Source organism: Miniopterus natalensis, chromosome 6 (genome assembly GCF_054644295.1).
Source record: "Miniopterus natalensis isolate mMinNat1 chromosome 6, mMinNat1.hap1, whole genome shotgun sequence".
NCBI classification, from domain to species: Eukaryota; Metazoa; Chordata; class Mammalia; order Chiroptera; family Miniopteridae; genus Miniopterus; species Miniopterus natalensis.
This window is the reverse complement of record NC_142086.1, coordinates 12,212,996-12,237,101: the sequence shown is the minus strand read 5'-3', so window position 1 is coordinate 12,237,101 and position 24,106 is coordinate 12,212,996. Positions and strand designations below refer to the sequence as shown.

The following is a 24,106-nucleotide window of genomic DNA, read 5'->3' as shown; positions in this document are numbered from 1 at the left end:
GGGTGTGTAGTGTGTGCAGGGTGAGCAGGGTGTGCAGCTGTGTGCAAGGTGTGTAGTGTGTGCAGGGTGAGCAGGGTGTGCAGGGTGTGAAGTGTGTGCAGGGTGTGCAGGTGTGCAGGGTGTGCAGGGTGAGCAGGGTGTGCAGGTGTGCAGGGTGAGCAGGGTGTGCAGGGTGTGCAGGGTGAGCAGGGTGTGCAGTGTGTGCAGTGTGTACAGGGTGTGCAGGGTGTGCAGGGTGATCAGGGTGTGCAGGGTGAGCAGGGTGTGCAGGGTGAGCAGGGTGTGCAGGGTGATCAGGGTGTGCAGGGTGAGCAGGGTGTGCAGGTGTGCAGGGTGAGCAGGGTGTGCAGGGTGTGCAGGGTGAGCAGGGTGTGCAGGGTGAGCAGGGTGTGCAGGTGTGCAGGGTGAGCAGGGTGTGCAGGGTGTGCAGGGTGAGCAGGGTGTGCAGGGTGAGCAGGGTGTGCAGTGTGTGCAGTGTGTACAGGGTGTGCAGGGTGTGCAGGGTGATCAGGGTGTGTAGGGTATGCAGCGTGTGCAGCCATGTGCAGCCGGCCTCAGGAGCACACTTCTATCACTCTGATGCTTCAGAACAGCCAGCAGAAACTGTGGTTGATCAAAAGTTATGGTCCACCATTTAATTCATTGGAGGGCCTTTGACAGCCTCAGAAATCAGGCTGGACTTAGGAATTAAAGCTCCCTTTCCTCACCACATCAGCCCGTCACAATTCATGTGCTATATACCCTCTGCCTATTGATCAATCTACTCTACCAAGGAAGGTCAGTTCTAAATTTTCTAATAAAACTATTGGAATGATTGAAGAGAACCCCATAGGTGTCAGAAAAATATCAAAAATCAGTATAATGCCTGGGTTGGCCCTACTGACACATATACTATATTTTATTACAGGGTGAATAGCAACTATTTCACTGTTTTATTATTATTATTATTATTATTATTATTATTATTATTGGGTCCCAAGGTTCAGACATTCTTAATTGTTTGAACTTCTGGGCTAATTAATGCAATTTTTATTTTATTTTTTATTTTTTTTATTTTTTTAAATATATCTGTATTGATTTCAGAGAGATAGAAACATCAATGATGAGAGAGTCATTGATCGGCCACAGCCCGCAACCCGGGCATGTGCCCTGACTGGGAATCGAACCCTGATCGCCTGGATCCTAGGTCGATGCTCAACCGCTGAGCCACGCCCGGCCGGGCAATGCAATTTTTAAAGGGAATCACACTGTATCTTTTTATGTCAAAAGTAAAAAAAAAAAAAAAAAAAAGGCACGTACCCCGTACCGAAGGCTGCCAGATAGTTCTAAAGCACTTATCATAGGTCTTGTCAGTGAAAATCCCAGTATATTAATTTAAAAGGCTCAGAGCTACTTAGCAAAAGGCTATAGTGCATGATGTTTTGCATAAACAAAATGGTTATTAACTCAAGTCATCATTTGATTTTTTTCATTCAGATTCCTGTTCACAGGGATACAAGCATATCAATTACAAAACAACCTACAATAACTAAATACAAAGGAGCTACAAGGCTGTGTAAGTGTGGTAGGCAGTTAGACAGACAGGAGCAGAGCAAGGACAATGGGCCAGGTACAGAAGGTCACCAGGGCAGAAAGCCTCGGGTGCCTAGCAAAGGACAATTGTAGGGTGGGACCTTGCCCCCAGGGTGACCTTTCCTCCCCTAGGTATCACTGGTCCTGCGCTTTGGACCCCCTGACCTTTCCTCCCTAGAGATAACATTTAGACCTCAGTTGTATTTCAGCTCCAGGCCCCAAAAGTAACAAAAAACAAGAAAACTGGACTAGTGACCCCACGACTGACCTCAGAACCAGCTGCATTGAATAATGATCCCCTGCCCTGGCCCCGACCAATCAATCAGTGGAGACCACAACCCTGAAAGGGCATACCTGAAAAGCTGCTGCATACTCTATTAAGATCTTCCCCTGGGACCTCCCCTAAAATCTCCACCCTTAAAACCCTTAGGAGGGAGGACCCTGCCCCTTCCCTCTGGGAACACTCCCATGGCTTTCCCTTCCCCTCCCCCAGGTGGTTTACCATTACCTCCCTCACTCCGAAGCTCCAAGAGCCTTCCTTTGTCTCTATAAAACTTCTTTCCTAAGCCCATTTCTTCTAGGAATTACTTCTTCTACCTCTATAATTTTATAAATAAATGTTCTCTTATAGGAATTCTTTCCTAGCCAGAACTCAAGTACCAAGGTTGCTGAGCCCAAGTCTGATCCGACCCCACTGGTCTAACAGCCGGTGCAGGCCTCTCTGCCTGCAACATAAGTACCATGCACTCTGCTAGCACATTACACAGCTCAAAAAGATGATTTCACAAAATACCGCGTCAATGTTGATAATTCACGTTACCTGATAGGAAACGGCTTGTGGTTGTTTTCCTTGAAGCGTCTGCACGTTATTACTTGAAAGAAAATCATCTTCATTTAGGTCTGTGAAAATAGGTTAATATTATATATAGGTTATAAGAAATTACAGGATTTTAGAAGTTCGAGTGTAATTTAACACACATTTTTCTTTAGTCTATTAAGGTACTATATTGGCTAGATCATAAGTGTTTATTTTCTTAAAAATGTTATCTTTACTAGAAGCAGATAAATATATAATAGAAATTTAACAAAGTAAAAATGAAGCCACTGACCAGCTGTGTAGCTGCACAAGCCATGGAATCTCTCTGGGCCTCAGTTTCCCTGTCGGTAATGAAAGAGTAGCACACAGATGCTAAAACCCTTTCCAGCTCCAGAATGCTGTGATTCCACCAAGTTATCCCCTCACCTGCTCCTGTTAAATGACGCGTTCAGCCCCTGGCGTTTTGAGCTTCGTTAGCTTATGTCTTCTCAACATGAATTGTTTAAGTTGAGGTTGTTCTGTGCATGATTTAGTAAAAGCTCTGGAATGGGGCATCTTCTTACTTGTAGTTAATGAAAACTTTCAAAAGCTTTCCCTTTCAAGCCCTGTAAAAGGGGCTCCATCTGTTTAAATCAGGAATATGCAGTGTGCTACCAGAGGACGGGACTTGATAGATCACTTCATCCAAGAGGCAGAGTTTACAAACGAAGATACTGGACCCAAAAAACCACTGCCCACCAGGCCACTGACTTTTCCTTTCACCCTGACACCTTTTTACTTGCACTTATTACTTCAATTTTCCACTATTCCTATTCTCACACCCTGTCGGGGAAGAAGGGGTAGGTAAGATCTACCCTTCATGCTCTGTAAAGAAATAAGTGCAGGCTTTTCTCCATAACCCCGTCATAGCTGATGGTTAAAAGATATGTTAAATCCACAGCTCAGTCTCAGAGTTATTTACACAAATCACTAATATTTAAACCACAATAACCACATTACAAGATTCTAGAAAATACTTAGATTTTAAAATGAGCTGGTTGTGTGTGACCTGGCTCTTTGAAGCAATAACTTCCATCACAGGCCCAGGACGGCAGAAGCAGAATTTTGCAGCTTTATTATTATTATTATTATTATTTTCTGTATTTAGAAAAAATATTCTTTTCTCCACCCCTTTATTCTTTTCCATCTCTTCCCTTTTTTGATCCCTTTAACATGAGTTATAAAGAGATTCCTCTCTAATAAGTCTTCTGGGTACAGGGAAAGGACAGTAAAGTGGACCTGTACTCTAGAGCCTGGAAGCAGCTGAGGAACAGGCACAATGCATTTACATCATGGACATAGCAATGCTGGGCAGTGAAATGGGTGATTCAGATCTTATGGGGAGAGGTCACTATGACCCAGAGGGCTCGTGGAAGAGGCAGGGCCCAGTCAATGGAAGCTTGAAAGATGGATATAGTTTGGAACGGTACAAGAAAAAGAAAAGTTACATATATAGTGCAAATGCTTTGAACACTGGCCTATGGTGTGGAATAAGAAGAACATGTTTAATCAACTGTAGTGGTTGAGATGAGCCTGCAAGAGGCCCATCAGAACATAGCATACGAGGTAGGGCTGGAAGAGTAAGGCAGGCCAAATTTTGATGGGCCTTGAATGCCAGGTGGAGAAATTTGGACATAACCCACTAAGCCAACATTACAAATACAGAAGCTAAACTGGTAACTTAAATGAAGAGACTTTTGTCTGGGAGATGATGGGAGGTCTGTGGTGAGCTGAAGGGCCATCGCTGTTGACGGACAACCACAGTTCTCAGCTCTCCCAGTGGAAATCACCTCAGACTTTGAGGCCAGGATTGTCCATGTCCCTCCTGTTTTTCAAAAGAGTGTAATATATTTTTTTAATGTAAAAGTTCCTGAATTTAAAATATGAATGGCCTAAATAAGCTTTTTCTCAGAATAAATTCAGTTGTAGAGCTACCAGCTTGAAGCATTTTCTACAGGAAACGAAGAACCTTTGAGGGTTTTGGACTAAGGAAGGGCAACCATGAAAATGGCATTTTATAAAGATTAGCCATTGTATTGTGGTTTTATATGTTTTTATTTATTTGTGGTCTCCCAAATATGACTTTGCAAGAGAACATTTATAAAGAAAGAAGCAATTTGGTCCTAAGTGGCAACAAAGTTAAAATAGTTGACTTAAACAACATGGAGCTATATTTTTCAAAGATGTTCCATACCACATATTCAGCCACCACACATTTAAATCCTCCTAGCTATTCAAGTCTTCCCAGAGGAAGCCTCGGCCACCAAGAAGCACTGCCCTGCCTGAATTCCTGAGCCCTAATATCCATGAGACTAATAAAATGTTGTTTGATGTCATTAAATTTTGGGTGATTTGCTTGCAGCAACAGATTGTCAGAACATGCATAAACTACATAAGGGGGTCACAAATAAAAGTGTACATAAAAATGCACCATCTTACAGAAACATTCTAATTCCAACTGCCCCTCAAAACAGATGTGGGGATAATGGGATTAAGTAAGCAAAACAAAACAAAAACAATATTTCTATTCGGCTTCTAGGTTATTCTAACAGAGATACTTCTGACCATACTCAGGTAACTATATTCCTGGTAAGGACTGCCCTAATGTATTAATCCCAAAATTCATTTGTATGAAACACTAGAACTCTGAGTGTTCTTTCAACTCAGAAAGCCTTCCTTAGAAAAAAAAAAGAGGCCCGCTCAGCAGACAGCCTTTGCTCAGAGAGTTTATTCCCACATCATAAGCAGACCCTCAGGTGTGAAATAGGACTTCTCGCTGTCATTACTCATGTAGTTCAATCTAACCAGACAAGTCACATGCTCTTGGGAAACAATTTTTAAATTAAACTGTGGTTCTTGAAAATTAAACAAAATAATAAATGAATTTGTGACTTTATACATTTGCCATCTTGAAAAGGAGGTTATCAATCCAATAAAAAAAAGAATTAATAATGTTTACAAAAATTAAGTAAAAATAGCTATATATCTACTCTGAAGAAGTTGGCCAAATAACAATATTGACTAGAATTCAAGAAAGAAGGTTTCGAACCAATGTCAATTCAAATGTTTTATTGGAAGGTCCTAACGTCTCTCCTCTACCAGTATATTATAATGAATTTCATCAAAATCATCTGTACATAAGATTTATTTTTAAAATAAATTTGCAGCAGTATGAGTGGAGTTAATACTCCTTCCATTACTAACATGTTTCCTGACTTTAATCAGACCCTACTTCCTTTACTAACGGCATTTTTTTACATATTTTCTGTTTTATGGAATGGTTTCTTGTAGTCACATTGTTTGAAAAATCTCTAAATCTCCAAACATGTTCTGTTTTTCTTTTAAAAATTTTTAAAATTTTGCTTTGTTTCTATTCCTTGTACTTTCTGGTATAAAACATGAAAACCCTGTTTTTAAACTATCTTTTCTTAAATCATAACTTGATCTTAGGTGAATTTATAAATCCAATTTATAGATTTCAAAGATTTTTTTTTTTTCAGGCTTCCCCCCCCCCCCATAAAACTAAGGCTAAGATAAGTGTAAAGATTTTAAAATTGATTTTAACTTACTAAAATGAATATTGTGAATATTTTTCCTGCTTATGATGCTGAAAATAGGACAATTAATATGAATTACAGATTAGTTTCCCTTGATACCTAAACTATGTCAATTTTTCAGTTATAAAGTCCTGAGCACACGATTTATCTTACATTTATTGTACAGATGTAGTTTCCTTTAATAGCACAGATACAGTTTTAGATAAGATCCTTTCTAGAAAAAGGAAATGGACTAGATAAACTAAAAATGTTATGCTTCTGTGACTCGACTTGTTCTGATAAATTTTGTCTTAACTAATAGAACATAGTCATTATACCAAACTATGTGAATTCATTCATAAATTAAAACACCAGCACAAATTATTGGCTAAATATAGCCTGTGGAGGGTTCTTTCATCAGGCCCCAATATTCTTTAAACAGCAATGATGTTAATATAACACGTGTCATGTAGAAATGCAATTTTGAAATTGAAATTGAAATAGAATGAAATGGCTTTTTTTTGCCTTGGAGTTTGCAACAGATTTGTTAGGAGTTAATGTCACTCCCACCACTTATTTCCCTATATATTTTCTTCTGTTTTATTGAGGTTGTCTTTAAAATTTCATTATCAGTGTTCAATAAAATCATGGGCTCTGGATGACAGTAATACTACACCTTCAGATTTTCATCTCACTGAACTTCACAGACTGCCTATCCTCAGGTATAGTAAACCATTCTTAAGTAATTATGCAATTAACAGTTAAAAGGTAGTGTTTAAAATGAGAAAGAAATATTATGGGTTGATATGTAGGGCACTAATTGCTTAGAAATACTCTGAGCCTTCCCAATGAAGCCACTACACTCATAATATCAAGTCTACTACTTGTGGCCTTCCCTGCCCCCACCCCTTGAATTTCTCCTTTCAATTTACAGTGGCATCAACAGCCTTGGTTTCAGGCCATCAACTCTTCCTAGCACAGCATTAATCCCTAGGAAATGTCCTGTGACTCAGCTGCTATTGCTGAAATGTCAGCTAAACTTCTTATACACACGCACACACACACACACACACACCAAACACACGGTCACCTGAGAATCTGAGAAATAGCAAAGCTGAGAAGGTTTCTGTAAAGGCTGGCTTCCTTCCCTGACAAAACAGAGACCAGTAATCCTAAACCCCTTGCCTAAATTCCAAGATTTTGTGCTACTTTGTCAAAGTAGCTGTAAGAGAATTACCTGCCTATTACTTGTAAATGTAAAAAAAAGTTCAAAGAAAAGCAGTTTAGAAATCAGAGTACTTAAAGAGATTTATAGTCAAACTTATAACTAAAAATAATATATAATAAGGTATGCCTTCTTTATCCATAGATCAATATACAATAATGTAAATATAACATGTTTATTAAAGGAATGGACTGATGGACTAACCTACTGAGAGTGTGCATGAAGATAGCTGGCATCCATGGGGTGAACACAGTAAAATCAAAACATGACATTATTAAAACATTGTCTGTGTTGTAACCAAAAGAACATATTTAAAACAATCCCCAAGGGTTTTGCTCATTTATTTATTTATAACAGAGAATATAGAAACTATTTTAAAATACAGTTAAAATTATTCACCAAAATGCTATATAATCTTGGATAAAATAGAAATATTTCAAGGGAAAATTATTATCTTCATAAATAATTACTCTGTAAAGCTAAGGGGTCTGTTAAAAAAACACAAAAGGCAAAATATGAATAGATAAATATTAACACTATCATTCCCTTAAAAATCTTTTTTAGTAAAAATCGAAAACTCTTACATAATCAATAACTAATAAATCAAATATTTCTTATGCAAGTAATATTGGAGAGAGAATGCCAATTAAATCAACTTTTTATTCTGTTGCTCATCATTGTGAACTCTTAAGACTTTTTGTTTTCTTCATTACCTTCTTAAAATTAAGTAATTTTAATTTTGAAGTCACTTATTACTGATAATTTTTGAAATACCTGGCTGCTAATTTGATTTGGGGAATTTTTAAATCATAAAATGGCATAATTTTGCCTTGGTAATCAATATAATTTCTCTTAAACTTTTAAAGGAAATTTAATATAACAACTGTTAATATATTGATGTTATTTTTAGAGGGTTTTTTTCTATGTGCTGATTTTTAATACATTTTAAATATTTTAGACATTAAAGTCTTTCAAATATTATTTGCATTTGATTTTTTTCTTCAACAGGCACCTTAATTAGATTCCACTTTCTGTATGTCTCTGTGTATGTATACATACACGTACATATTCTATTAAATAATATAAATATATATATTCTGTCTCTTTGTCTTTCATTTTATGTAGACCACAATGTCCTGCTTATTTTAATGGAGAAAGATGTAAATTTTTCTTACCTGTCCTTTAAACTACTTTGGGAAAATGCAAAGTCAGCAGAACTAAATTTAGCAATTACCTTTTAGCTGACAGAGTCTTCTGATGTGGGAATCATTCTCAGGCTGGCTGGATTCCTGCCAGATTGTGTCATTGACTCTTTTCCTTTCTAAGGTAAAGCAGAGCATTGGTTATCAGAATTCACAGTGAGTGTAAGACATTTAAAACCAAAACAAATTCAGCACATTGTTGTAACCTGGTGATACTATAGGAGAGCGCTATGGTCCATTCTAGGGAGCTATCGTCCCTGATGGACAATCCCAGGTGTCGTATGGTCTCCCATTTATTTCCATGAACTACATAAGCACTCAAGCATATATGATAGAATGCTGATACTGAAATAGTTTTTGATAGCTTATGTCTACATTACTCTTTGGAGTATTTCTCTTGAATTAATAAGCATTTATTTTTATGCAAAAGTTAAAGTTTCCTCACCCTCCACATTCCTCATGTTTTTTGACAAAATGATTGTGTTGCGAGAACATTGAGCTATGATAGATTCAAGGCCTTTGAATGAAAGAAACAGGATTTCTTCAGTCTTATGTCCCAGCACCTAGAGCAAGCCCTGGATATGTTGGGAAGAACTGAACTGCACAGAAATGAAGAATTCTTTTCACTTCTAATCTACTGATCAAAAACTAATAATTCTGCATGTATGGTGACATTGATAAAGTAAATTTTAAATAATGCAATCAAAACATCACATGGAAACAAGCTCAGCATGTTGTGCTGTTTTTAAAGTCACTGTTTACTCTCATGTTTGACTACAGAAAAGGTAATTGATCATCAAGAATTATGTTAGGCCCGGCCGGCATGGATCAGCAGTTGAGCATCAACCTTCAACCCAGGAGATGGTGGTTTGATTCTCTGTCAGGGCACATGCTCGGGTTGTGGGCTCGATCCCCAGTGAGGGGCATGCAGGAGGAAGACGACCAACCAATGACTCTCTCTCATCATTGATTTTTTTTTCTATCTCTCTCTCTCCCTCTCCCTTCCTCTCTCTGAAATTTTTTTTAAAAAAAGAAGAACTATGTTAGGATGAAAACATCTGCAGTCTTTTGTGCACAAACTGAATAGTGTGCTATGAGAATGGATCTAGATGGAAATAAAATGTTGCCTTGCCCAGGTGGCATAGCCCAGGGGTTGAGCATCAACATATGATCTAGAAGACCATGGTTCAATTCCCTGTCAGGGCACATGCCAAGGTTGTCAGCTCAATTCCCAGAATGGGACATGCAGGAGGCAGCAGATCAGTGTCTCTCTCATCACTGGCCTTTCTATGTTTCTCTCTCCCTTTCCCTTCCTTTCTCTGAAATCAATAAAGACATATTTAAAAACAATTTTTTTAAAATAGTGCCTTACTTTTTAAAGAGTACACACTATTCAAATCAGGGCTGCTAATCAAAATAGTTAACAACTAGTTGTCCAAGGGGCCTTGACTAATGGATGCTGCCACTAGAAGAATGTCAGACCAGATTAAAATGCAGACAGCCTTGGATGACACATCAATTAATGATCATCACCTTAGTCTAAATAAGCTTTTCAGGGCTATCCAGGAAACTAATTTTGAAAAGGGGAAAAGTAGCTTGAGCATCCAACCCTTGGGCTCTGCAGGAGAAAAAGAAAGGAGAAAGTATATCCTCAAGCTTGACAGACTGCATAAAAGTGAATTATTACATGAATAATCAAGATATTTTGCCACTGTGAGCGTTTCATAATTAGTGACACTCTATATTCTATAAGGGAAAGAGGGACATTATCCATTAACTTTCAAAAAGTAATTAATAGTATTAGAGATTTACTCCCTATTTAAGATACAAATCAAGCCAATTGACTTTATTCTTACTATGGATATTGTAATCACAGAAACTAAAACCATACTATAAAGCCATGGTAATCACAACAGAATAGTACTGGCATAAAAACAGACATATAGATCAATGGAACACAACAGAGTGCCCAGAAATATACCCACATCTATATAGTCAATTAATATTTGACAAAAGAAGCAAGAGAATACAATAGGGTAAAGATAATCTGTTCTATAAATGGTGTTGGGAGAATTGGACAGATACTTGCAAAAAAAAAGAAAAAAGAAAGAAAGAAACTAGGCCACCTCCTTACACCTTATACAAAAATAAACTGAAAATAGGTTAAAGACTTTAATGTAAGACTCAAAACCATAAAAATCCTAGAAGAAAACATGGCAGTAAAATCTCTTACATTTCTCATAGCAATATTTTTTCTTTTATTTCTCCTCTGGCAAGGGAAACAAAAGAAAAAATAAATGGGATTACATCAAACTAAAACAGTTTTGCACAGCAAAGGGAACCATCAAAAAAAATAAAGAGACAACCCAATGAATGGGAGAACATATTCAATAATGATACATCTGATAAGGGGTTAATTTCCAAAATTTTTAAAGAACTCAAAGCCAAAAAAACTCCACCAGAATCCAATTAAAAAATGGGCAGAGGATCTGGATAGACACTTCTCCAAAGAGAACATACAGATGGCCAATAGACATATGAAAAGATGCTCAACATTAATTGTCAGAGAAATGCAAATTAAACCACAATGAGACATCACCTCACACCTATCAGAATGGCTATTAACAAACAAGTGTTGGCGAGGGTGTGGAGAAAAGGGAACCCTAGTGCACTGTTGGTGGGAACGCAGATTGGGGCAGCCACTGTGGAAAATAGTATGGAGTTACCTCAAATAATTAAAAATGGAACTGCCTTATGATCCAGTGATTCCTCTCTGGGACTATATCCTAAGAAACCCAAAACACTAATTTGAAAGAATATATGCACCCCTATGTTCATTGCAGCATTATTTACAATAGCCAAGTTATGGAAGCAACTGGAGTAGACAAGCAGATAAAAAAGCCTTGGTACATATATACAATGTAATATTACTCAGCCATAAAAAGAATGAAATATTACCATTTATAATAGCATGGATGGACTTAGAGGGTATTATGTTCAGTGAAATAATCAGTCAGAGAAAGACAAAATCATATGATTTCACTTATATGTAGAATCTAAAGAACATAATAAACAAAATTTAAACAGACTCATAGACAAAAAGAGTGAGTAAATTGCAGTTGCCAGAAGGGAGAGGGGTTGGTGCAGTGGGTGAAAGAGATGAAGGGACTAAGAAGCAAAAATTGATAGCTATAAAATAGTCATAGGGAAGCAAGTAAATCATAGGAAGTAGAGTCAATAATATTGTAACAACTATGTATGATGCGAGTCAGGATACTGGAAATATGGAGGGGAACATTATGTAAGTTATATGATTTTCTAACCACTAAGTTGTACACTTGAAACCAATACATACTATTTTTAAAAAAAGAAGAAAAGTTCTGGTGTTTGAAATGCTGTAGAAGAGTCTTTTGTAATCCAACTATTTTTTATTCACTACTAGATTCACAAATCTGAAAAGACACCTAAAAGGTCATTTTGACCATGGTCAGCTAACCTAAAGTTGGGAAGCTGGAAGATAAACAACTAATAAACTACCAAAGTGAATTATTTTTTAATATAAAAGGAAATTATTCTGAATAAATCAATGATTTCTTAGTCTTAGCCATTTAAAGTTACAATGGAATCACATTCCCCTTTTAAAAATGTATTCTATAGAATTCAAAGACAACTCAATTTTATTTTCATTTATCAGCTATTTTTGCTTATGGCAATAGCATAAGAAACTTTCATGGAAACAGACCATATCATCTGCAAAAGTAACCTTATGAATTACTAACCAAATCCTTTGTTTTCAGACACAGATCTCCGGTTTAACCTAGAAGAATAAAAGAAACAGATATTTAAGTCTATATTTAACAAATAATAGTATTTTAATCAAACAGAAATTAGGTCATTTAGGCATGTGTGCAATGCCTTTAGCAACAGAAATAAATTCTATCTCTAACTAAAGGTTACATATGGCTCTGCATTTTTCTGACCCTAAATTACAAAGTAGAGTTAATACAAGTATACTATTGGACTGGAAATTTCCATGCAATATGGAGACGCTAACATTCATTAACCCCCTTCCCTCCAACACACACACACAAAGTGGGCCATTTCTACATGAATATATCTCAAGATAATCAGATAGTTAGGAAAAGTTCTTTTTCATATAATTATATTCAATAAATCCAGAAAGAATGATGAAAATTTAATACAACCATCGTACAATCCCTAAAGCAATAGATGTGGGCAATAATCACCAATTGCTGTTAAAACGTTTAATTGAAAAGCTGATGTGTCACTTTGTGCTGGATGTATCAATCTGATACCATCTGAACCCACTAAGCAATTTCGGTCATAAAAACAGAGACAACCAGATATATGGGCTTTCAGTGTAATGCAACAGGAAGTACACAGTCACTGATGACCTACTTAAAATATACCATGTGTGTGTGTGTGTATATATATATATGTGTGTGTGTGTATATATATATATATATATATATATATATATATATATATATATAGACTTGAATCTTACCAAGCCTCAAGATCTATTTAAAATTTTACAGGAAACATTGAGGATAAAATAATGTTTTTTTAAAAATACAAGGATGCAATCAACAAAATTTAAAAATATGGAAAATTCCTCAGAACAAACAATCCAGTTTCAAATAAAAAGAAAAAGAGATATATAAATTAAGAGACATGAACCAAATGCACTCCATGTTTTGTTTGGATTGTAATTCAAATTAACTATAAAAATTACTTGAGGCTCTCAGAGAAATTGTAACACTGACTGTATATTTGGTATAGGTAATTTTTCTTATTTTGTGTTAGTGCAATAGTGGTACTGTGGTTACTTCTCTCTTTCTAAAATTCTTGTTTTTTAAAGATATATATTGAAACATGAAAATATATATCTGGGATCTGCCTTAAATAAAGCTAGTGGGAATGAGGGATGGAGAAGTTGAGTGGGTAGAGATGAACCAAGAGTGGCTCTTGGTTGATATTTGTTCCAGCCTGATGATGTGAGTTCATCATTACCTCTTCCTCTGGGCAAAATTAAAAATTTCCATAATAAAATGTCTGAAATAGAAACAGGAGATAAGACTATGCTGACTCAACCATGTTAATCAATTTGTGTGTTGGGCGAACACACACATTTCCTTACATATAATTGACTTTGTTATAGCTTGAGTGTATTCTACTGTTTATATTCTTAGTAGTCATTAAGTTAAAGCCAAGTTCACCTTTTTTTTTTTTTTTTTTAAGCTCAGGGTTATAAGCAAAACCTTGCATATATAATGTTTCTTCTTTGCTTAACTATTTTATTTGTTTTGCTTTTTAAATTAATATAAAATACTTAGGACCTTTCTTGGCAAATAAGTGTTCCAAAAGAGCTTTTTATAATATTATAAAATGAGGTAGGTGCCTAACAACATGAGATGGTATGTGTTCCCTTCAGGGAAGTAGTGAGCAAAAAAATTGAGGAACTCCGAATCTTCAATTTTGTTTGAACTGGTTGGAATCTGAGGAACACATTCATGGATTTGGTTTATGTTTAAAAAATCCTAACTCAGTCAGCATCAGGTACTTTCCCTTTCATCCATTCTCATCTGCCCCTCCTCATGTTGGTATCCCCGAATCTGTAGAAGCATCAACCATAAGCCAATAGCTGTGATTTTTAAATTTTTGATTTGGTTTGGAATTAGTAAATTCCTTATCTGTGGATAGAGTAAACAGCTACATAGCTGGGGTGATTTTTAAGACTGAGAAGAGCCCTGGGGGCCAAAAACACCTTTTTTACTCCAGCTCATGTTTAAAATACCACTGTTGTAGTTTAAATAGTTAACTGTGGCTAAAATACAACTACCCTTGCGTGGCGGGTGCTCTTTCTAAGCTGTTAATCATGCAATTACCTACTTACTGTGGTGCATTTTATATCCTCACTGGGAGAAAACTTTGAGCAGGAAAGGTGGAAAAGAAAAAGAAAGCACGCAGTGCTTGGGGGAGTGGGGACAGGGAGAGCAAGGGCTGCTTGTGAGGGAGGAACTGAGTCCAGAGAGAGTTTCACATAGTAACAGTTTGGTCTCAGACCATTCTGGAGTGCAGCAAAGCCAACCATCTGTATCATCATCAACCAATCTGGAAATTTCCCCATAAACCAACTTCCTGCCCCTATGTATTTCCTGCTTATTAGTTAAAATCTGATTACCTTATGCAACACCTGTGTGTCACTTCCTCTGGGGGTTGATCTGCTGAATGTAAAGCCAAGCCTGACCTAAATAACCCAAATCTCTCTGCAAACACATTTTTATTTGGATTAGAAGCACTCTTTAGAAGATTAATAGGTCACCGATAAAACATGTTTCAAGTAGGTTCCCAGTTTAATCTGAGCCTAGTTTAAACACATTTCTTTTTCTGAACATTTAATTTTCACACCCTTGTCTACAGGAATGTCGCAGCATAGGTTTCCTGTGCATTAGCATAAACAGATAAATGATAACAGAGTAAAACATACCTAGATTTGAGCATGACAATTTTTTAAATGAACTTTTACAGGAAACTCACTAAAATATTCCATTCAATGTTAGAGAGCTAAAAGAACACAAAATTTTCAAAGTAAATTTGACTTACTTTATTTTTGGTTTTACATTCTCAAAATTAGAAACTTCCTGTAAAATAAAAGAAAAAGTAAAATAAAATAATACTAGTTCAAGAAAAAGAATTCAGATATAGTTCATCTTCGAATATAATCCAAAAGTAGTTCATTTTGCCTCCTCTAATAAAGTGACTGGTGTTTCCCTTTTGTAATTTAGTAATGTATCATAGACTCTTGGTTTAAGTTTTTCTTTTTCTCTCATTTTATCTTTATAACATTGAAAAATGTAGAATGCTTCCTTCATTAACTAGGGTTTATGCTTTATTATTCTAAGCCCTGGCCAGTTAATAAAGCAAGCCTTTTAAATAAAAATGTGCATATGCAATTAAGTCTTCATAATTTTAATGTTCTAACCCCCATCAACCCACTAAGACCAAGGGGAGACACACATTTCGGAATATGTTAGTTACATTATATAGAACCTTCCCTTGAGAAAGATGGAAAGTAGCCTATCACAATACCCGAGTATGTTGACATATACCTGTGATTCATCTGGTCTTTTTCTTCAGAGCACTGATCGTTGTATAAAATCCCTTAGCTTTTGGGTGAAGAACATGTCACCACATGTTTCACCATCCTTAAAAGAGCTTAAACTGCTGCCAGGAACCTTTAAGAACTCTTCAGATTCTTTAGTTGTCATTCTTTCACTCATTCATTTAAAAATCATTTATGTTTTTGATGTTCAAAGTGCTTTTTGAGCATTTACCATATGATAGGCAGCAAAACATGTTCTGGAGAAGTTTGTTTGGCATGGTAGGAATTTTTGTAGTAAAAAATATTGAGACCAATATTCCACATAGGGGGAAAAAAACACTGTAAAAGCTGGAAGGAGTGGTGAATGTAACTCAGAAAAAGAAAAGTTGGTTTTATTATTCTAATGGTTGATAGTATTAGTCTGAGCACTGTCAGATCCAGGATAACCTTTCTCCTATATAGCAACTGAGGGGGTCATTTCTCTAACCTTTATGGTATTTTTGTTTGTTTGTTTGGCTTGTTTTTAAATCAAGATTTAACTTTCAAGGACAATTTGAATTATTTATCTCAAGCTGATGAGTAAAGCATCAATGAAAACCCTATATACTAAAACAATCAGTTTTGGAACTTGAGGAACAAGTTTTACCAAATTAAAATTCCTCTGGACCACCCAGAGAAAAATGTATAGTAGGAGACTAGTGTGGGTAGAGGTAAAGATGTGGGAATCATTAACCAATCCCTGAGAAGAGTTGGGATATCAACAGAGCTTTGAGGAGTTAAAAGTCAGGCTGACTCCTCCTTCAGTTCTCACTGCTTTGTTATCATGTGTCCTAAAAATAATCAAACTCTATCCATGGTCTTATGAAATTATTTTCATCTTGGTCTAGATGTCTCCAAACTTCAGGCCAGAACTAATTGTGCCCTTTCACAAAAATCAGCAGCCACACCAGCTTTGTAAGGGTCATGAGGAAAGAGGATGGCCATTCATCTTTGTAGTAACATTTTGCTATCATATATATTTGGAATTTAGCTAAAAAAGAGCAAGATCCATGTTCATATAATCTATGCAGCCTGGTCCAAATATGTCTCAATAATTAGAATCCATTGTCCTGAGTCTAATTAATTCATTGCATAGGTTTACATAATTCTCTGGATTGAGAATCTTGTACTCTTCAAAACAGATTTTACCTATTTTAAATATAAAGAAAAGAGGTGTCTAGTATAGAGAAAACTAGTACAAAAGATGGATTTGTAATAGGAAAGGTGGGAAACATTAGATACCTTTTATAGTTTTAATCATTTGAATCACAGTATATTTGACCCTTGAACAATGTGGATCTGAGCTAGATAGGTCTACTTATATGCTGGTAGATTTTTTTCAATAAATATAATCAGCCCTCCATACCTGTGAGTTTCCCATATGTGGACTCAATCAACCATTGAAACAGCATTTCAGACCCAGCTGAGGTGAATTTTGCTTCGTATGGTCAGCACCTCCATAGCAGCTCATAAATTGTAATTGGGGTCAATCTTCACACTCAGCCAGCTTGAGGATCAATCCCATGCATGAAGAGGCCAATAGCAATCAAGACTCAACTACAGCAGGAGGGCCCACATAAAACACACACGGGACATTCCTGGAGCATCCAGTTCAGGTGATCAGAAGGCTGCACCACTGGGTCCCACAGGACACCTACTACATAAAACCACTCTATCAAGACTGGGAGTCATGGCAGATCTACTTAATATATAGAAACAAACACAAAGAGGGAACCAAAATGAAGAGAAACAACGAAATATGCCCCAAAAGAAAGAACAGGTAAAATCTCCAGAAAAAGAACTAAATGAAATAGAGGAAAACAATTTACTAAATATAGACTTCAGAAAAATGTTTATAAGGATGCTTAGTAAGAACTTTAGCAAAAAGACAGCAAGCATAAAAAGGGGCATGAAACCATAAAAAAGAACCAGTCAGAAATAAAGAATAAATATCTGAAATGAAGAATACACTAGAAGGAATGAATATTGGGTTAGATGAAGCATAGGATCAAATCAGCAATTTGGAAGACAATGTAGGGGAATACACCCAATCAGAGCAGCAAAATAAAAAAAAAAAAAGAGGATAGTTTAAGAGACCTTTGGGAGAACATAAAGTATAATAACATTCACATCATAGGGGTACCAGAAAGAGAAGAGTTAGAGCAAGGGATTGAGAACCTATCTGAAGGAATAATGACTGAAAAATTCCCTAACTTGGTGAAGGAAAAAGATATACAAGTACAGGAAGCACAAAAAATCTCAAACAAAATGAACCCAAAGTAGCCCACACCAAGACACATCATAATTAAAATGGCAAAAGTTAAAGACAAAAAGAGAATTTAAAGGCAGCAAGAGAAAAACAGTTAGTTACCTATAAGGGAGCCCCCAAAAGACTGTCAACTGATTTTGCAACAGAAACATTTCAGGCCAGAAGGAATTGATATGAAATATTCAAAGTGATGAAAACCAAGGACCTACAACCAAGACTGCATTACCTAGCAAGACTATAATTTAAAATTGAAGGAGAAGGAGGAATAGCTTCCCAGACAAGAAAAAGCTAAAGGAGTTCATTACGACTAAACCAGTATTACAAAAAAATGTAGAAGGGTCTTCTTGAAGGAGGAGGAGGAAGAGGAGAAAGAGGAAGGACACAAGGAGGAAGAGGAGAGGAAAAAGGGAGAAGACCATAATTAAAAGGATAAAATGGCAATAAATACATACCTATCGATGTTCACTTTCAATGTAAGTGGCTTAAATGCTCCAGTTAAAAGACATAGGGTAGCTGAGTAGATAAGAAAACATGCTGTCTACAAGAGATCCCCACAGAACATGACATTCACAGGAACTAAAAGTAGAGATGGAAAAAAAGATATTTTGTGCAAATAAAAATGAAAAAACAACACAACCTGGGATAATAATACTTATATCAGACAAAATAGGCTTTAAAACAAGGGCTATAGAAAGACAAAGAAGGACACTACATAATGATAAAGGGAGCAATCCATACCCTTGTAAGCATTTTTGCATCTACCATAGAATCACCTAAATATGTAAAGCAAAACTTGATGGACATAAAGGGAGAGATTGATAGAGATAGTCATAGTAGGGGATGTTAACACCCCATTGACATCAATGGCTAGATCTTCCAGACAGAATATCAACATAGAAACAGCGGCCTTAAATGACACACTGGATCAAATGAATTTAATTGATATCGTCAGAGCATTTCAGCCTAAGGCAACAGAATGTACATTCTTTTCAAGTGCACATGAAACATTTTCTAGGATAGACCATATGTTAGGACACAAAAAAGTTTCAATAATTTTAAAAAGATTGAAATCATATCAAGCATCATCTCTATCATGGTATGAAACTTGAAATCAATCACAAGAAAAAAACTGAAAAACAGACAAAGACATGGAAGCTAAATAACATGTTGCTACACAATAAATCGGTGAACAAAAAATCAAGGAAGAAATCAAAAGGTACTATGAAACAAATGAAAATGAGAACACAACAACCCAAAATCTATGGACACAGTGAAAGCAGTACTCAGAGGGAAGTCCATAGGATTACAGGCCTAAATCAGAAAACAAGAGAAATCTCAAATAAACAATCTTACTTCAGCCCAACTGATGTGGCTCAGTGGTTGAGTGTTATTGACCTATAGACCAAGAGGTCTCAGTTCCATTCCTGGTCAGGGCACATGCTCAGGTTGTGGGCTTGATCCCCAGTAGGGGTTGGGTAGGAGGCAGCCAATAAATGACTGTCTTATCATTAATGTTTTTCTCTCTCTCTCCCTCTCTTTTCCTATCTCTGAAATCAATAAAAACATATTTAAAAACAAACAACTTAACTTTACACTTAAAGGAACTAGAAAAAGAACAACAAACAAAACCCAAAGTGACTAGAAAAAAAGGAAATAATATAGATCAAAGCTGAAATAAATGAAATAGAGTCTAACATAACAATGAAAAGATCAATGTAACCAAGACCTGGTTCTTTGAAAAGTTAAACAAAATTGACAAACCTTTAAACAGGCTCAACAAGAAAAAATTAGAGAGAACCCACATAAATAAAATCAGAAAAGAAAGAGGAGAAGGAACAACTGACACCAAAGAAATGCAAAAGACTAAGAAAATATTATCAATAACTATGCCAACAATTGGACAATCTGGCTGAAATGAATAAATTCCTGGAAACATACAATCTTCCAAAACTAAATCAGGAAGAATCAGAAAATCTGAAAACATAGATTACAGCTAGTGAAATTGAAGCAGTAATCAAAAAACTCTCAGCAAACAAAAGCCCTGGACAGGATGGCTTTATAGGTAAATTTTACCAAACATTCAGAGAAGACCTAACACCTATCTTTCTCAAACTATTCCAAAAAATTTAAGAGGAGGGAAGACTCCCAATCTCATTTTACAAGGCCAGCATTATCCAATTTCCAAAACCAAATAAAGACACTACAAAGATAGAAAACTATAAGCCAATTTCTCTGATGAACATAGATGCCAAAATCCTCAACAAAATATTAACAAATCAGGCCCAGCATCATATTAAAAAGATTATCCACCATGTCCAAGTAGGATTTATCCAAGGATGCAAGGCAGGTGCAATATCTGAAAATCAGTAAGTGTGATACACCACACAAACAAAATGAAGGATAATATCCACATGATCATATTAATAGATACAGAAAAAATATTTGATAAAATCCAACACCCATTTAGACAAAAATTCTCAGCAAAGTGGGAATAGAGGGAAATACCTTAATGTAATAAAGGCCATAGATGACTAATCCATAATTAACATCATACTCAATGGGTAAAACTATAAGCTTTTCCCTTATATCAGGACTAAGACAGTGATGGCCACTTTCACCACTCTTATTTAACATAGTACTTGAAATCCTAGCCACAGCAATCAGACAAGAAGAAGAAATAAAAGGCATCCAAATTGGAAAGGACAAAGTAAAACTGTTATTATTTCCAGATGACAGGATACTGTATGTAGAGAATCCTAAAGATTCTACCAAAAAATTACTAGAACTGATAAATGTATTCAGTAAAGTAGCAAGACACAGAATAAAAACCCAGAAATCAGTTGCATTTTATAAACTAATAATGAATGATCAGAAAGGGAAACTAAGAAAGTAATCCCATTTACAATTGCATTAAAGAAAATTAAAATAAATTTAACCAAAGATATAAATGACCTGTACTCAGCAAATTATGACATTGAAGAAAGAAATTGAAGAAGGTACAAAATAGAGGAAGCATATGCCATGTTCATGGCTGGGAAGAATTAACATCATTAAAATGTCCATACTACCCAAAGCAATCTATAAATTCAACACAATACCTATCAAGATACCAATGGCCTATTTCACAAAACTAGAACAAATATTCCAAAAATTTACATGGAACCACAAAAGACCCTGAATAACAACAGCAATCTTCAGTAAGAAGAACAAAGTTGGAGGAATCACGCTGCCTGCTGTTAAACTATACTACAAGGCCAAAGTAATCAAAACAGCATAGTAATGGCATACAAACAGATGTATAGATCAATGGAACAAAATAGAGAGCCCAGAAATAAACATGCACCTTTATGATAGATTAATATTTGACAAAGAAGGCAGAAACAGAGTGGGATAAAGACAGCTTATTCATTAAATGATGTTGGGAAAATTTGAAAAATAATTAAATTAGACCACCTTCTTACACCATAAATAAGAATAAACTGAAAATGGATTAAAGACTTAAATGCAGGACTTGAAACCATAAAAATCCTAGAAGAAAACATAGGCAGTAAAATCTTGGACATTTCTCCTAGCAACATTTCTTCTGATATGTTTCTTTGGGCAAGGGAAGCAAAAAACAAACAAACAAACAAATGGGACTACATCAAATTAAAATGACTTTGCACAGCCAAGGACAACCCACTGAATGGGAGAACATATTTGCCACTGATACATCTGAAAAGGAGTTAAGATTCAAAATTTATAAAGAATTTATGCAATCCAACACCAAAACAGCAAACAATTCAATTAAAAAGTGGGCAAAGAACTTGAATAGACACTTCTCCAAAGAGGATGTACAAATGTCCAAGAAACATATGAAAAGATGCTCAATATGACTAATCATCAGGGAAATGAAAATTCAAACCACAATGAGATAGCACTTCACAGCTGTCAGAATGACTATCATCAACAAATCAACAAACAGGGAGTGTTGGAGAGGGAGTGGAGAAAGGGGAACCCTAGTGCACTCCTGGTGCGAATGCAGACTGGTGCAGCCACTGTGGAAAACATTACGGAGTTTCCTCAAAAAATTAAAAATGGAACTTTTTATGACCCAAGGATTTCACTTCTGGGAATATATTCCAAGAAGCCCAAAAGACTGATTCAAAAGAATATATGCACCCTTATTTTCATTGCAGTGCTATTTACAATAACCAATAACAGGAAACAGTCCAAGTGCCCATCAGTAGATGAGTGGACAAAAATTAAAGAAATCCTACCTTTTGTGACAGCATGAATGGACCTGGAGAATATTATGCTAAGTGAAATAAGCTGTCAGAGAAAGACAAATGCAATATGATTTCACTTATGCGTGGATCTAATGAACAAAACAAACAAAATAGAAACAGAATCATAGATACAGAGAACAGACTGAGAGCTTTTAGAGGGGAGAGGGTTGAGGGTTGGGTAAAAAAAGTGAAGGGATTAAGCAAAAACAAAAACCCAAGGACACAGACAAAGATATGGTGATTATCAGAGGGAAAGATGTTTCAGGGAGAGAGAAGAGGTAAAATGGGGGATAAATGGTGACAGAAGACTTGACTTTTGGTGATGAACACACAAGATAATAGATGATGTATTACACAATTGTACACCTGAAATCTGTACAATTTTATTAATCAATGTCACTCCAATAAATTCAATAAAATTTAAAAAAAAGAATCAGTATTTTGATTCTTGGTTGGAAATTCATGGATGTGATGGCTGACTGTATGTGTTGTTCTACTCCATTTTATATAAAGGACTTAAGCTTCTTTGGATTTTGTTTCTGTGGGGGATCCTGGGACCAATCCCCTACCACACCAAGGGCAACTATAGTTAAGTTTTGGAAGAGTCAAAAGTTGTACATGGATTTTTGACCACACAGAGGATCTGTACCCCTAACCCTCGTATTGTTCAAGAGTCTACTGTACTTTTGTATCAACTTGTTATTTCAATGATTCATTGTTTCTGCTATCAACAAGATTAATTCCAGATAATTCACAAAACTTGTGTGAGTTGAACTCCAAGTGTTTGAATTGGGGTAGGAGACATATTATTCAAAAACAGCCTTCTGAGCTGGGTGAAGCCTTGGCTAAATTAATACAGTCAGGTGTTGGGCCTACACTAAACTGGTTAAATATATGTGGTTGCTGATTGTAGTGAAAGGGACACAGTTTCTGGTCTAAGGTTTGGAAACATCTGGACCAAGACTAAAAGAATTTCATAAGCCCATGGATAAAAATTAGTTATTTTTAGGACATATAGGGGTGGGAAAAATAGGTTTATGATTGTTCATATGGAAAATAATGCAATAATTGATAAATAATAATATAAGAATAAACTCTGTGGCATACTCACAACTGTAAACCTACTTTTGTCCACCCCTGTATTGTCAAAACATTCTCTAGGGACAATCAGTTTATTCTGTTTTACTGGAATTCAGGTCATTCAGTTTTTGCTTCTAATGAATTAGCTTAGGTTCGGGGTCCTTTTATTGAAGAGTATTCTTGTAATAAATACTTTGAAAGCTATTTTGAAACTTCTTTTTAATCCCTATTAAGATGAAAGAGTTAATGTAGTTCTCTTTAGGCAATCTGCTTCCTACAAGGGGGTAGGAGTCAATCACCTTAAATGCTTATCTGAAATGTGATTATATGAAGGAAAGGGATTACTCAAATGGGCAACATTTACTTAACTAGAATAATAGGTCTGTTCCCTATTGTTGTCAAGTTATTGATTACTACTGAACTGGTTAAGCAATTTTTGGTACTGCTTATACCAGAATGAAAGCACCTGTTTCTACATTCTGACTTCTGCTTTCATAAGCAGACTGTCAGATCCTTCAGAGTTCAGACCCTGAGTTCTTTATTTCTAGCAGGCCAAGCCAAAGAAAGACTATACGTAGCTTTATTTTTAGAACTACAAGTGTGTGTGCGTGTGTGTGTGTGTGTGTTACTCTGAAATCCAAAAAGAAGGTCCCATTTGAAAAAGTCAATGAAATAATTCTGTCTAGCCCATTAATTTGACACATGCCATAAATACCAGGCAAAACTTGCTCTTGTTAGCCTTCATTTCATTATCTCCTAAATCAAGCACTAAGCATTAGTCTTACCTTTCATTCACTAGGGAGTTCATGGCTTAATTTAATTCTAACCCCTGGCAATTATTAAGAAAATAAAAAATTAATGTAGGCAAATTATTCTGAAGGGGCTGGTAGAAAATTAAGAGCATGTCCAACCTGTTTACTTTTCAGGTAGATA

The 24,106-nt window shown here is 35.9% G+C and overlaps 1 protein-coding gene across 1 annotated transcript in view; it reads right to left on the bottom strand.

Annotated features, from left to right (window-relative positions):
* The window catches only part of SAMSN1 (SAM domain, SH3 domain and nuclear localization signals 1), a 157,226-nt gene that overhangs the window by 110,600 nt on the left and 22,520 nt on the right, over positions 1 to 24,106 (bottom strand). The window contains exons 3-5 of the mRNA XM_016201741.2: positions 15,019 to 15,056; positions 12,171 to 12,208; positions 8,424 to 8,510 (exon numbers count right to left, since the gene is read on the bottom strand). Of these exons, the coding sequence (XP_016057227.2) occupies positions 8,424 to 8,510; positions 12,171 to 12,208; positions 15,019 to 15,056 (163 nt within the window). The remainder of the gene's footprint in view (positions 1 to 8,423; positions 8,511 to 12,170; positions 12,209 to 15,018; positions 15,057 to 24,106) is intronic.